Source organism: Mobula birostris, chromosome 26, assembly GCF_030028105.1.
Source record: "Mobula birostris isolate sMobBir1 chromosome 26, sMobBir1.hap1, whole genome shotgun sequence".
Lineage (NCBI taxonomy): Eukaryota > Metazoa > Chordata > Chondrichthyes > Myliobatiformes > Myliobatidae > Mobula > Mobula birostris.
The window spans coordinates 46825030-46839764 of record NC_092395.1 but is presented as its reverse complement, the minus strand read 5'-3'; the positions used below and the strand labels follow the sequence as shown (position 1 = coordinate 46839764).

The 14735-nt window shown below is 39.3% G+C and overlaps 1 protein-coding gene across 3 annotated transcripts in view; it reads left to right on the top strand.

The window, feature by feature from the left end:
- The window catches only part of sirt6 (sirtuin 6), a 40687-nt gene extending 26211 nt beyond the window's left edge, over positions 1 to 14476 (top strand). For 2 of the 3 annotated variants that reach the window (XM_072244611.1, XM_072244612.1), the window contains 4 exons: positions 2308 to 2403; positions 6128 to 6208; positions 10743 to 10866; positions 13499 to 14476. In XM_072244611.1, coding sequence (XP_072100712.1) covers positions 2308 to 2403; positions 6128 to 6208; positions 10743 to 10866; positions 13499 to 13852 — 655 coding nt within the window. In that variant the 3' untranslated portion in view covers positions 13853 to 14476. The remainder of the gene's footprint in view (positions 1 to 2307; positions 2404 to 6127; positions 6209 to 10742; positions 10867 to 13498) is intronic. The other variant, XM_072244610.1, reaches the window with a different exon arrangement.
- The last annotated feature ends 259 nt before the right edge of the window (positions 14477 to 14735 follow it).

The window sequence follows — 14735 nt, the reverse complement described above, 5'->3', positions numbered from 1 at the left end:
ATGGTGGGGAAGTCTAGGACAAGAGGGCACAGCCTTAGGATAGAGGAGCGTCCATTTTAAACAAATGTGGAGAAATTTCTTTAGCCAGAGGGTTGTGAATTTGGAATTTGTTACCACAGGTAGCTGTGGAGGCCAGGTCAATTGGTATATTTAAGGCAGGGGTTGATAGGTTCTTGATTGAACTCCGCATCAAAGGCCAGGCAGTGGGGTTGAGGAGGGGAAAAAAGGATCAGCCATGGCTCTATCAGAATGGTGGAGCAGACTTGATGGGCAAAATGACCTAATTCTGCTCCTATAGTCTTATGGTCTATTTTCATGGGAAGGCCAGATCGAGTATTTTATGGGCCACTCACAATAAGCTTGTTTTATTTTGTCCATTCAAGAAAATAAATAAAAAGCTAAGTAGATTAATATTTTAGGAAATAAAACTGTATCCACCAGTTCCGTACTCTTGAATTATGTGGTGCTAGATGCACACTTAACTGTTTCTAGATCTGGACCTAGTCTCAGAGCCCAGCACAGACGTGGTCCCTGGTCTTAGAGCAAATCAGTGAGACTGCTGAGTTTAACTTTTGCTCGCCTTTTCTTTCCTGTGCTATTGAAACATTTATCTCTGCCTTTGTTAACTCTTACCTTTGACTGTTCCTAGTGAGGCCTGCTGGCCTCCATTAGTCTAATCTGTTTAACAGAGTAATAAAATCTATTTGTATCATTGCATTGTCCTATCACATCACACTGTGCTCATTGACTGCACTGACTCTCAGTTAATTGAATACTTGATTTTAAACCTCTCATCCTTGTTTTGAAGTATCCTTAAGAATTTCCAGTTTCCCTTTATAATTCCTGTGGCCCTCCAATCTTTCCCTTTAGCTGCCTGTCTTATGTCTCTGTCCTTTTAACTTCAGTCCCTTGTCTCCGGATATATTTGGGTGAATCTGAGCCCATTCAGTACTTTTACATCATAGAACATTACAGCAGACTACAGGCTTCAGCCCACGATGTACCAGCCTTTTAACCTACTCCAAGATCACTCTAACCCTTCCTCCTACGTAGTCCACCTTTTTCTGTCATCTTCCCTAAACTAAAACAATATTCTGGGTTAGACTAGAGTAGTGCAATATATAGGGTTAGCATGATTTCAGTGACCTTTATAATCTGTACCTCTTTTAATAAAGCCTAGAACTTTGTATACCTTATTAACCATTTTCTCAGTGTGCCCTACTGTTCTCAATAACTTTTGTACCCATTCTTTCTACCCCAGGTCCTCTTCTCTTGCCCTCCTTTTAGAACAATATCTTTAATTCTATATTGCCTCTCCTCACTATTCCTATCAAAAGGTATTACCTCACATTTCTCAACATTAATCTTCATTTGTCATGCTTCTGCCTATTCTATAGTGGTTTCTGTCTTCTTCAATTTATCAGTGACAAATTCAAAATACTACCAAGTATTGTCTTTGTGTGCCTCTGTTGCTTTATCTGCTCTGAAAGTAAGGTCATTCATTAAAATAATTAAGCCCTTCAACTGTTGGCTACAATTGAAAAAGAACGTAGGTTATCAACTTATTTCATCATTGTGATGAATCTGACTCTGTGCTAGAGTCATACATAACAGAAGCTAGTCCCAAATGCATAAGTTCGACCTATATCCCTATCCATAGACTTATCAAAATCTTTTTAAAATGCTGTTATTGTACCTGCCTCAACTACTTTCTCTGGTAGCTTGTTTCATATGTGCATTATTCTCTAAAAGAAGTTGCCACTCAGGTTCCTCTTAAATCTTTCCCCTCTCACCTTAAACTACTTCCATCTATTTATCTGTACCTTGCCTCCATTACCTTAATATTTTTGCATTACAAAAATATATCAATTATCACTTCCAGGTTTGAAATATGTAACTAACTTAATTCAGGCGTAAGTTTTGATATTTCCATTAACCTTTGAATGATGTGCTTTTTAATGTAGTTTTGATCAGTATTTTGATCAGATCTCCGCCCTTGATTTAGATTTCCTCAATGGAATTTTTCTCTCTCTCTCTCTCTCCCTATAAATTATTAATCTTTTGAACATCCATTAATCTTTTATGGTTAAGCAAGTACATGACTGTTGTGTCAATCAACCCATTTAGCTCTGGTATTATTCTTTTTGAAAAATAATGTGACTAACATATTACGTTCACTGGGTTATCACTGGCTCTATTGTCTGGTTGAATGCCAGATGAAAAGAGAAATGAAGTGAGCAATTCCTGGTGATTTGATAGCCTGCAGTATTATATATTAACTTTTCCCACACTATTTTTCTATTATAGACAGTATGTTCGAGATTCAGTAGTTGGCACCATGGGACTGAAATTAACTGGCCGATTGTGCGATGTTGAAAAGGCCAGAGGTCTTCGAGCATGCAGGTATGGGGTTCTCCTGTTACATGAGCTAACTTCAAAGTTTATTGTGAAACATTAACAATAAATGATTACCTTTCCTATCTCATTTAATTCTGACTCCTTATTTTATACATTGATTGAAAATGATGTCATTGCTTCCTTACATTATATTTATATCCCTGAAAATTATTATTGCTGTCAAGATACAAATGCTATCCACGCTCTGGTCACTAAACTAAAGAAAACACATAGACTGGAGCATACATATGACACTCCATACCCTTTAATCTAGCAGGAGCTGTCAGATGATGATCAGGAGTGGGAACTCTATTCCTGGCACCAGGCAACTTTTAATTATGTGATTTCTAATCAAATTATTAAAAGAAAATCTGTTTAGTGTAAATCTTTCCCACTTGAATGGTCTGCTTCATTGTGCTGACTTCAGTCAATCTTTTACAAATTTGCTTATGTGCTATAACATTGTTGATGATATCCATGTTTATTGCTTATCCCATATATTCCCTGAGTGGAAAAAGCACATAAGAGTCATTTACGTTAGTTGACCTGAAGAACTGAGTAGGTTTTTTGACCATATATATTACCCTGCTTTACTTCATAGCACAATGATGACTCTGTACAGCCACCATGACCAGACTTAGCTAGTTCAGCTCAATTCATGTAATATATCCTCATATTTTTACAATATTCCATGCCCCTCCATAAAGATTACCATTTTTGTTGATTTAGGCTGAAAGACTTCTCATTCTCCTGCAATATTTCTATCTTCTTGCTCATGAATGATTTTGGCAGTTACATTTTTTTAAAATTTCTTCTAAATCTTTGTTTTCCAAGCCTCATTTCGTATGTTTCTGTTTCATTGCTAAACTTCTGTTCAGTCAGAAACTAAGATCTGCCAGATGTGCTTTGATCTTGTCACTATAGAGTCTCCCTAACACAACTGAATGAATGGTAAACTGGTGGTCTGTCTGTACCCCAGCTTTCTCAATCTGCACCAGTGATTAAGCTGAGGGAACCAAATGTCATATTTCCATATTTATTGACATCCTAGGTAGAATTGTGAGTTTGGAGGCTTCAAGGTTAAATGGACCAACTATTTGAATGGGCAAGGACATTACAGATGGAATAGAGCATCTGCATGTGTATTTATCTGTCTTAGTGCACATATCAGGAAGGTTGTGTTTTCATTAAATGGTGAAAACATTAGGCAGTATTAATGATCAAAAGGACCTAGAGTATTTGTACACAATGGAGCACATCTGCAATTGTTTCATTCAGCTGAAGGCCAATGTACAGCAGCATGTATTTAAGCTGCAGGAGATATATTATTTTATTCCAAGAAGGTTTGAACACAGGAAGTCTTGTTCGGTGGTATAGCATTTCAGGGAGACCATACTTAGTGTATTGTGTACTTTTTGGTTTTCTTACCTGAGAAAGGATGTATTTCTCATTGAGGCATTGCACTGAAAATTCACTTGACTTGTTTAGGGAATGGCTGGTTTGATGCACGAGGATAAATGGCATAGATTGGTACTGTATTTTCTCGAGCTTAGAAAAATAATAAGAGATTTTTTTAAACAATACAAAATTCTTAAAAATCTTGTCTGGCCAGAGGCTAGGAAGATGTTTTTGCTGTCTTTTAAGGGTTTAGGAGCAAGAGACAGTTTCAGAATGTGATAAATAGTTTGGGTTTGAGATGAAGAGTTTCTTCATATAGTCCAGGAATTCCCAACCTGGAATCCATGGACTCCTTGTTTAATGGCATTGTGAAATTTTGGAGTTCTCTACTGTGGAGAACTGTGGTACAGAACAGAAATCAATAGTACTTCAGACATAATGGAGTTCAGGGTTATTGGGATAAAGCACTGAAATAGAAGATCAGATATTCTGTTCATGAATGGCAGAGCAGGCTCTAAAGACCAGATGGTCTATTTTGCCTGTATTTCTTGCATTCTTTTTTTTTATATCTGTATACACCGTATCTATTGGGAGAAACTGAATAACAAGTTGAATCAGAATGGTATAAAATAATTCAGTTCACGTCATTAAACAGAGTTTAATGAAATGGGGAATTAGTAGCGTTATCAGGCATTAAATTCATCAAAAATACATTCCCGTACTTTTTAGTGTTTCTGGCCTATATCAGAAGCTTGCAACCTTGACTTTGCTGTAGTGATGGTGAAGTACATAAAAGTCGAAAGGATTAATAATTGTTGACTTCATAAACTCATGGGAGTTGTAGATGTGCTCCATTGTTGCAAACATGCCACAAATAATTAGTTACCGACTTGCCTGCTACTTCACAGTTTCTTACTTTTTTGCATCAATGTTTCAAACATGAACTTCCAGTGATGTTGGAAATGGGATTTAGGCTAAGCACCAATAAGTGATGGACATCAAGGCTGAATGCTAAAAGGTGCTCATACTTAATAACCACTGATAACCAGGACCAAATGTTGAAGTGACCTAGCTTTGGAACCGGTAGAAATCAGCCTCCAATTTATAGTTAAAACACAAAGAATTTTAACTTGTATATCATTTATAATACGGTATGTACAAAGTTGTGCACTATTAATAATAGACATCCCACCCTGTCTTATACTTATCTTGGAAAATAAAATGCAGAAGCTGGTAAATCCCACCTGATAAGCCCAGGTTCCTAGACTTAATCATCATAGTTTATTTTGTTTAGAGATACAGCACAGAACAGAACATTCTGGCCCACTGAGTTACGCTGCCTAGCAACCCCTAGCCTAATCACAGGACAATTTACAATGACCAATTAACCTACTAACTGGTATGTTTTTGAATCGTGGGAGGAAACCAGAGAACCTGGAGGAAGCCCCCACATGCACTCAGGAAGAACATACAAACTTTCTTACAGAGAGCGCTGGAATTGAACTCTGAACTCCAATACCCCAGTCTGTAATAGCATTGCAATAATGACTGTGCAACTGTGGTGCCCTGGTTGTTAACTATTTCAATAATTAACGTATGATCCTCTCTGAGATACGTGAATAAGCAAATTTAGTTCTGTATTCTCAATCTGCCCTCTGGTCTGCTTCACTCATCATATTACTCCATAAAAGCTACCCCTCCTGTTGTAATCATACTACACATGTATAGTACACATGTCACTTCACTGGCACTGGAAAGCCCAAAGGTCATTGATAGATTTTGGCCTTGTCTTAGAAGTCTTTATTGATCTTAAATTGAAAGCAAACTACTTTTCCTCAATGAATATATGATTGATAATGTTCTTCAGCACTCTAAGAATGGTTACTGATTTCTGTAGCTTTTCAAAAAAAGCCTACATTTTGATTGAAACCAGAAAGCATATGTAATAGCACTATTAATTCCACAGTATATTAACTAATAAGCAATGATTAAATTACATACTTTGAAATTGAAACACAACTTAAACATGCAAACTCAAATGTGTTTCATCCCAAATGTTAAAAAAGACAACAATATCATCATCAATCTTAACTTTAGCATCAATTGAATCTACAGTCTCAACATTAAATGAGTGTACAAAATTCAAATGTCATATAAGCTTTGTCAGTGGCTTCAGAATTGTATTATTTAACTCATGACTGACAGTTTCTATTATAGAACAACTACAATGTATTTGCATTTCTTGATTATCAGTGTTGGAAAGATCAGATTGTGTGTGGGATGACATTTTCAGAATGCTGCGTAAAGTGACAATTTAAAATGTTAAATCTAGAGGAAAATTACGAGATACCATTTTGGACTGGGAAGATTCATTACCTGAACGGGACCTCAGTTTGGCAGATGAAGCCTGCAGGTACATTTGAAACCTATCAGTGAATGTGTGCTTTTCTATTTTTTTTAATGTTCAGAACCTGGTTTTCAAACATAGTCGTAATGGAAAGAGGTCCTTTGGCCCATGAGTCCATGCTAACCATAAAACATTCATCTACATTAACCCTACCTTTCTCTCCCCACATTTCCAATTACTAGTTGTTTTGAATGGATTTATATTTATTTATTTGGAGATACGCTGGCATCAGAATTGAACTCCGAACTCCAGTGTCCTGAGCTATGATAGCATTGCGTTAATCACTACTCTACCATGGCACCCCAGACTTTACTGATTTAAAAAAAATATGGTTATCATTGACAAGACTCTTATTTATTGCCCAGCCTTGGTTTCTGTATGAGGTGGTAGAGCAGAATGATTCGCAGGCATTTGAATCAACCATTTGTAACACTTGTGTGTAGGACATCAGACACGGACTTAATCCTGTATATGCGTCCCAGTATAGACCTTTGCTTTCCTGTGCTGATTTGAAGTCCTCCCATCCAGATATTGATGATATCTGCTACCAGAGATGGTATTCTGCAGTTAACAGGACTTGCAGTGAGTATGGGCAGATGATCCTCCTGCAGTGGTCCTGAGCTGTCAAATATATCCTTGGAGGGCATTTGAATGAGTTTAGCATTTACTTTGATACTTTGCATACTATTGTCCGTCTTGAGAAACCAGTTAGTTCCTCACTCATGCTATGTACTTGCGTCTCATTTCATTGTTTTCTTTTGTGTTGTTTTGAATTTACATCATTAACTTACACAGGTAACATATGAGAAATCCATGTCTCGACATTGAATTCCTTCTCATAAACCCACCTAATCAATTCCATTCCAGAAAGGTTAAAATAGAAGCTAGCGAGTTTCTGTTTTGGTACTTGAATTAAAGTTAATAAACACCACACAAAAAATCCATGGTTCTAATCCTGTCATGCAGGAACAGCTTTTTCCCATTCTCTACACAAAGCTATATTATTCCTCTTGAATCTTGGGAATATCCTTTACCTGTGTTACGTACCCCGTAACTGGGTTGCCAAACCAGCAGAAATGGATCACTCAGTTGGAGTCTGGATTACTAGAACTAAGAAAGTTTTATTAAAGAAACAAGCAACACAGTACTCTAATCAAAAGGGTAATAAATGCAACAGTTCAGCAATGATAAACACACATGTACACAGAATTAGGATAACAGGATCAATCAATCTCTATCATCGTCTAGGGGTAAGTGACCAGTTTCAAAGTGACGCAAAGTTCAGTTCAATTGAATTCAGTTCAGTTCGCAGTAATCACTGCCGTGGGAGATGGACAGTGGGGTGAAGGAGAGAGAGAGCAAAATGAATGAATATTCAAACGGCTTCCACACAGACCTTCGATATTCTTCGCAGTCAGCTTTCGGGCGAGCCCTTTGTGATGTCTTCTGAGGTCACCGACCGTGACCCCTCCGTTTCCAGATACGATCGTTTCTCTGCGGTGAACCTGGCACCCAGGCAAGGGCGGAGACACACCAGGTTCCGGCTGATCGTGCCTTTCCACCCTGTGCATCTATGGCTTGGTCCCGCGATCAGCCTTCCAAAACTTCCCACCGACTTGTGGGAGACGCACCGCTTCCAGGGTGTCGTTACCTCGGGGTGTTGTGTGTGTCTTGCCTTGGCGAACCTGTTCCTTTTTATCCCCCTGCTGGGGTATCGCCTGTCCATCACTTCAAACAGTTCAGGGTTCAAAGGGGGAGCCGACCTTGACAGCTCTCCTTCCGTTAAACTCTCCCATCCCTTCATTAACATCTCCAATGCTGCTCCATTGTTTTCCTTATCTCTCTTTCTCCTGAAGACAGGTGGCAGACCAACTGCTGATCCCACTGGTGCCAGCACAGGACAGCTAACATCTTAATCTATGTGTATTCTCGTCACACCTGAAACAAAATATATCCCACTTTCTCACAACTTAAGATGGAATCATTATGGCACAGGAGGCTGTGTGGTACAGGATGACCTTCTGTTTGAATGAATCCATTCACTTCCATTGCCCTTTCCCCTCTCCAGGGCTCTGTAAATTATTTTCTGTCAAGAGCCTGTTTACTTCCACTTTGAAAGCCCGGATTGATTCTGTCTTCCATCCTGTCATTGTTCCAGTTGATAACTACACTACGCATTTTATAAAACAAATTTCCTTGAATTTCCTCCCCAGCCCATATTTTATGCCATTTTAAATCCTTGTTTATTAGTCATTAAAGGTACAATTTGTTTACCCCTTACCTTAATCTTCTATGATCTCAAACATTGGGTAAATCATAAAGCCACGTAGATCAGCTCCAGTATGTAACCTTGTATCTAAAATTCTTCTGCATACAGTAAAAGTCCAATAATCCACAACCTGGCCATTCAGAAACCCTGATGGTTTGGCATCAAGGAATAAGGCCAAATGGGTATGTGCAGCTGGCCAATCTGATGTGTTTAAAAGGCACCATTTGTTTAAAAGGCACCATTGATTACCCATGGTTCCCAGGCAAAGTTTGCAATATTGCCCATCTACTCACTGGGACCACAGTTCTGGAGCTATCTTCAAATTTACCTCATTCTGCTGACCGTACCCCCTTGAAACTGCCCTGGTTCTGTTTCCCATGATGCTTAGGGCTCACTGGAATATTTATTATTCCACTGTGTAATATTTTTTAAAAAATCATTAATAAAATAACACCTGCTAGTCTGGCAACTTAAGTCCTGAATATGCTGAGTTAAGAGTTTTGCTGTTGTACATCTGTTCTGAATCCTCTCACATTCTTCCTAATGTAAAATGATAAAATAGATAATGCCTTAGGACATAGGAGCAGAATTAGGCCATTTAGCCCATTGAGTCTGCTCTGCCATTCGAATACGGCTGATCTATTTTCCTTCTCAACCCCAGTCTCCTGCTTTCTCCACATAGCCTTTGATTGATGGAAATAGATTGCCCAAGATGAGGCTTTCCTTTCCAGGACATCAGAGATGTCCTCTTTGTTCAAAGTATAGGGTTTTCCTTCCTCCAGCATTGTTGCTGCCCTCGTTGCCTCATCCGTATCTCCCCCATTTCCCGGACATCAGTCCTCACCCCATCTATCTTCTGTCTTAACAGAGATAGAGTTGCTCTTGTCCTCACTCCATGAGCCTTCACATCCAACACATTCTCCACAACTTCTACTACCTTCACAGAACCCTACCACTAAACACATCTTTACCTTCCCACCCCACCTCCCACAACTCTCCACTTTCCGCAGTATTGTTCCTTCCATAATTCCCTTGTCCATTTGTCCCTCCCCATTAATCTTCCTCCTGGAATTAATCCCTGTCAACAGTAGAAGTGCTACGCCTGCTCATTCACCTCCTTCCTCACCTCCATTCAGGGCTCGAAACAGTCGTTTCAGGTGAGGCAGCACTTCATTTACTCTATTCAGTGTGGACTCTATATGGAGAGATCCGGCATAGATTTGGGAGTCACTTGGTCAGGCACCATAGCTTCATCCACAAAAAATGGAATTTCCAAATGGCCAAGCATTTCATTTCCTATCCCCATTCCCATTCCGACATGTCGGTTCATGGTCTCCTCTTCTGCCCCAACAAGGCTACTCTCAGGCTGGAGGAGCAACATCTCTTATTCTGTCTAAGTTACCTCCAACCTGATGGCATGAACATCAATTTCTGCAACTTCTGGTAATTTTTTATTTCCCCTCCCCCTTCCCTCCTCTTCATTTCCCCACTCTGGCCTCTTACCTCTTCTCACCTGCCTACCACCTCTGCCTGATGCCCCTCCTCCTTTCCTTTCTCCCATGGTCCACACTTCTTTCCTTTCAGATTTTTTCTTCAGCCCTTTGCCTTTTCCATTTATCACTTCCCAGCTTCTTACTTCATCCCCTCCTCCACCCAGCTGGCTTCACCTATCACCTTCTAACTTACCCTTCTCACCCTCCCCACCTTATTCCAGTATCTTCCCCTTTAATATCCTGTCCTGATGAAGGGTCTCGGCCCGAAATGTCAACTTGTTAATCAGTTTTATAGAAATAAGCTGCTGAGTTCAACCAGCATTTTCTGTGTGTAACTCTGGGTTTCCCAGCACCTGCAGGATCTCTTGTGTTTATGGTTTGCTTACCATATCAGCGTCTTTTGCTTAGTCTTCTTGCCCTCAACACTAACTTCCTTCCTATAGTAGCATAGCCCACGTCCTCCTTGCACTTCTTCTCTCTATCCTCTCTCTTTCAGCAGCTCAGTCAATGCTACTTGTTGCTCTTCACCCCATCCCATGGTACTTTATTAAAGCAATAATGAATGTATACTGTGTGCGTCTACATGATATAAAAATTACTAGGAAATCAGTAAAATTAAGAAAACCAAATGTGAATGATTGGAGAATACTCAGTTATCTTCAGTAATTTTTAAGTTATTATTTTAGTCTTAGCATCTAGCATTTATATTCTAGTTACGTGCTGGTTGTGAGGAATTGCCTGGAAGAGCAAATTTACTGAGCTTTCTCCATCCCCACAGGAAGTCTGATGTGGCCATTACGTTGGGGAGCTCCCTTCAAATCAAACCGAGCGGCAATCTGCCCTTTAATACAAAAAAGAAAGGCGGAAAGCTGGTTATTGTTAATCTGCAAGCCACCAAGCTAGTAAGTATGACTAAAGTCTGAGCTTTGATTCAGTTGCAGGGTTCATTGTTCATTAGTGCTTGGATTTCTCTAATTGGATTCCATGCACTGTGTAGATCTTTTGAGTTTCAACAGATAGCCTTGTTGGATCACTGTAATAACTATGGTATTTCTTTTCATTATTTCTTCAGAAAAATCTTTATCCTTTCATGTAGATGCATGCACTTACACTGTGGCTCTTTTCATATCAATGAGGCACTAATGAGCCCACCCAGCAAATAACAGGGATCAGTCAGTACTCTGCAAACTTGTTTTAAAAGTTGTATGCAAATTAATGAAAGCAAAATATAAATTCTTTGTACTTGACATTATTAAGAAAATAATTCCAAATTGGTATTTTTAAATAGTTAAAATTTAAAAATTCAAGCCCTGGGACAAATAAAGTGAAAAATTTAAGTTCTTTTTGAACTTGAACTTCTTTTATTAGTCTAGTTTTTGTTCACCTATAGGTTGTAGAGGAAACCCCAAGTCCTTACCCAAATCAGCATGGCTAATCCCAACAGCCTCCCTTAAATGTTCAAGTTCAAAAGTTCAAAGTAAATTTATTACCAGAGCATAAATATGTCACCATATACAACCCTGAGATTCATGTTCTTTCAGGCATATTCAATAAATCCAATAACCATAATAGAATCAATGAGAGACCACCAAGACAGACAACCAGTGTGGAAAAAAATAACAGACTGTAAATAAAAAAGAAAAAAAGAGAAATTATAATTAATAAATGAAAAAGCAATAAATACTGAGAACACAAGGTGAAGAGTCCTTGAAAGTGAGTCCATAGGTTATGGGAGCAGTTCAGTGTTGGGGTGAGTGAAGTTATCCCCTCTGGTTCAAGAGTTTGATGGCTGAGGGTTAATAACTGTTCCTGAACCAGGTGATGTGACTCCTGAGGTTCCTGGTGTAATGGTGCAAAGAGAGCATCATTGGGCGGTGGGTGTCCCTAATGATGGATGTTGCTTTCCTGTGATAATACGCCCTGTAGATGTGCTCAGTGGTGGGAGGGTTTTTACCCATGATATACTGGGCTGTGTCCACTACGTTTTGTAGGATTTTCCATCAGGGGCATTGGTGTTACCAATCCAGGCTGTGATGCAGTCAGTATATATACTCTCCACCACATACCTTTAGAAGTTTGTCAAAGTTTTAGATGTTATGCCAAATCTTTGCAAACTCCTAGGGAAGTAGAGGCACTACCAAGCTTCCTTCGTAATTGCACTTAGGTGCTGGGACAGGACACATCCTCTGAAATCATAACACCGAGGAATTTAAAATTGCTGACCATCTCCACATTTGATCCCACGATGGGGATTGGCTCATGAACCTCAGGCTTCCTCCTCCTGAAGTCAAAAATTAGCTCCTTGGTCTTGCTGACATTGAGTAAGAGGAGTTTGTTGTGGCACCACTTGGCCAGATTTTCAGTCTCCCTCCCATGTGCTGATTTGGCCAATGACAGTAGTGTCGTCAGCAAGCTTAAATAAGGCTTTGGAGCTGTGCTTAGCCACACAATCATAAGTGTGTAGAGCAGTCTTGTGCACCTGTGCTGAAGGAGATTATGGAAGAGGTGCTGCCAGTCCAAACTGATTGGGATCTGCAAGTAAGGAAATGGAGAATTCAATTGCATAAGGAGCTATTGAGATCAAGGTCTCGAAGCTTATTGATTAGTTTAGAGGGGATGATAGTATTGGATGCCAAGCTATAGTTAATAAAGAGCATATTGATGTATGCACCTATACAGTAGCTTGAAATATTTTAAGTGAGTCTCAAAAACAGCAATGAGATTTTGACGGGATTTTATATTCTGATGGTTAGGTGTTGATCAGGATCCACAATGCCACCAGTGCTGGACATCACACCATATTTCCTCTGCACGTCTAAAGGTCCTACTATTCATTGTGATTATTTAACCCTATTGGTCCTGCAAAAATCCAACTCCCCACAATTGTAGCACTAAATTCCATTGTTACTTGTCTGTCTGATTATCTATAGCCAAAGACTACCCTTGCTATCAATAACACTCCCAGTGTTTCTGTCATCTGTGAACTCACTAGGAGGTGTGTTGTGTAGATTCACAGATGTCAAGAAAATTGATGATCTAGAAATTATTTATATACCTAAAGAAGAGTGGAGTTCCTCTTAAATTAGCTCCTGCCTTAGCCCTTTTTTTAATAACCTCTTTTCTTTCTATACAGCCCATACTATTAATCTGACATCTTGTCATAATTTCCTTCTTTGCTTCATCTTACTGTTAACCAAATACATTATCAACCCACTGCAATTAGTACTCGTTAGCTATTCTGACTCTTCCATGTTTGAATTAAAACATAATAATATGACCACTGCTCCTTAAGTGTAACCCCCCGCTCCCCCACGCCTGTAAACAGTAAGGTGATAGTTGTAACCCCCCCCCGCTCCCCCCACGCCTGTAAACAGTAAGGTGATAGTTGTAACCCCCCCCCGCTCTCCCAACCCCTGTAAACAGTAAGGTGATAGTTATAACTCCTGTGCTTATGAAACCACATTGGATATTCCACTACACCAATCCATGCTCCATAACTGTGTTATTTTAATATATTCCTCCATGTGTCCCCAGGATAGATATTCAGACCTCCGGATATTTGGTTATGTTGATGAAGTTATCAGCAAATTAATGAAACACCTTGGTATTGAAATCCCTGAATGGGAAGGACCCCAAGTGGTGGAGACAGCAAATTCAATCAAACAGGAAATGGGAAACCACCTTCCAGTGAAAGAAGATCTGGACAGTAAACCCAAAGTTGAGGTCAAACAGCAAAATAGAGACACTGAAGAAGAGGGGACAAGTGGCCTGGAACCTCTGGCATCAATCTCCCCAAAGTCCAATGGCTGCTTCAAACAAGATTGCCAAGATGTGGATTCCAATACTTTTGAGACTAAGCGCATCAAGCTTGAGCCGGTCATGGTGTGAAGTCTCCTTATCTGCAATAGTTTGGGACAACTTACTTCTGGGAAACATTGTCACTCAATTGTGACTATATATTTAAGTATTTTAATTTCTTTATAAACTGGATCCTCAACCCAGCCTGCAATAACTGTCTGTCTTTGTGTAAATGTATTTACACTACGACGCAGTTTTTCTTTACAAAGGTCCTGTAAAGATTCTTTTTAATAATAACTTTGAAGAAAGCCACACTTTAGAGACATCTACCTATCCAATATATGTAAACTGAAAGCAACAGGAACAAATCTTTCTCCCTTTATGTTTTACTGTACAGAGGATGAGTTTGCCAAAGGGCCTTGCCTGTGCTATAGCGCTCAAATGATTCTATGTAACAGGTGGATTTAGAATTTTCATGTACATGTTTAATACCTTTCTAAGTAAAATTCTTGCTTTACTCTGTCTCAAGCAATGCGTCTCATAAATTTATAATGTATTGATGATTGGAGGAGTTTTGTGATTCTGTAACATTTTTTTCTTCATTCACAGAATACTGGCAAGGCTAGTTTCTAACAGTTGTCGGTTTTGTTTAGTTAGGTTAACATTGCTGGAAATAAAGATCCCAGAGGGTATTGGTGTCCTTTTTAATTTCCAGTGCCTCAGGTGTTCAAGTAGTTGCCTGTAAATCAATGAAGTCCACTGAGGTCTTACAGATGTAATTCCCCTCCCCCCCCCCGCCCCATCAAGTGTAACTTGAAGATGATGTTGTCCTGCAGAGTACAGCTGGAACTTGAATTGGTAATTATATGTTTCAGCAGTTAATCCATGATAATTGATTAACAATAATGCTGTGTTTGCATTTACGTAGCAGCAAATAATTCAAAATGTCGCAGGGTTTCTCACATTGGATTAC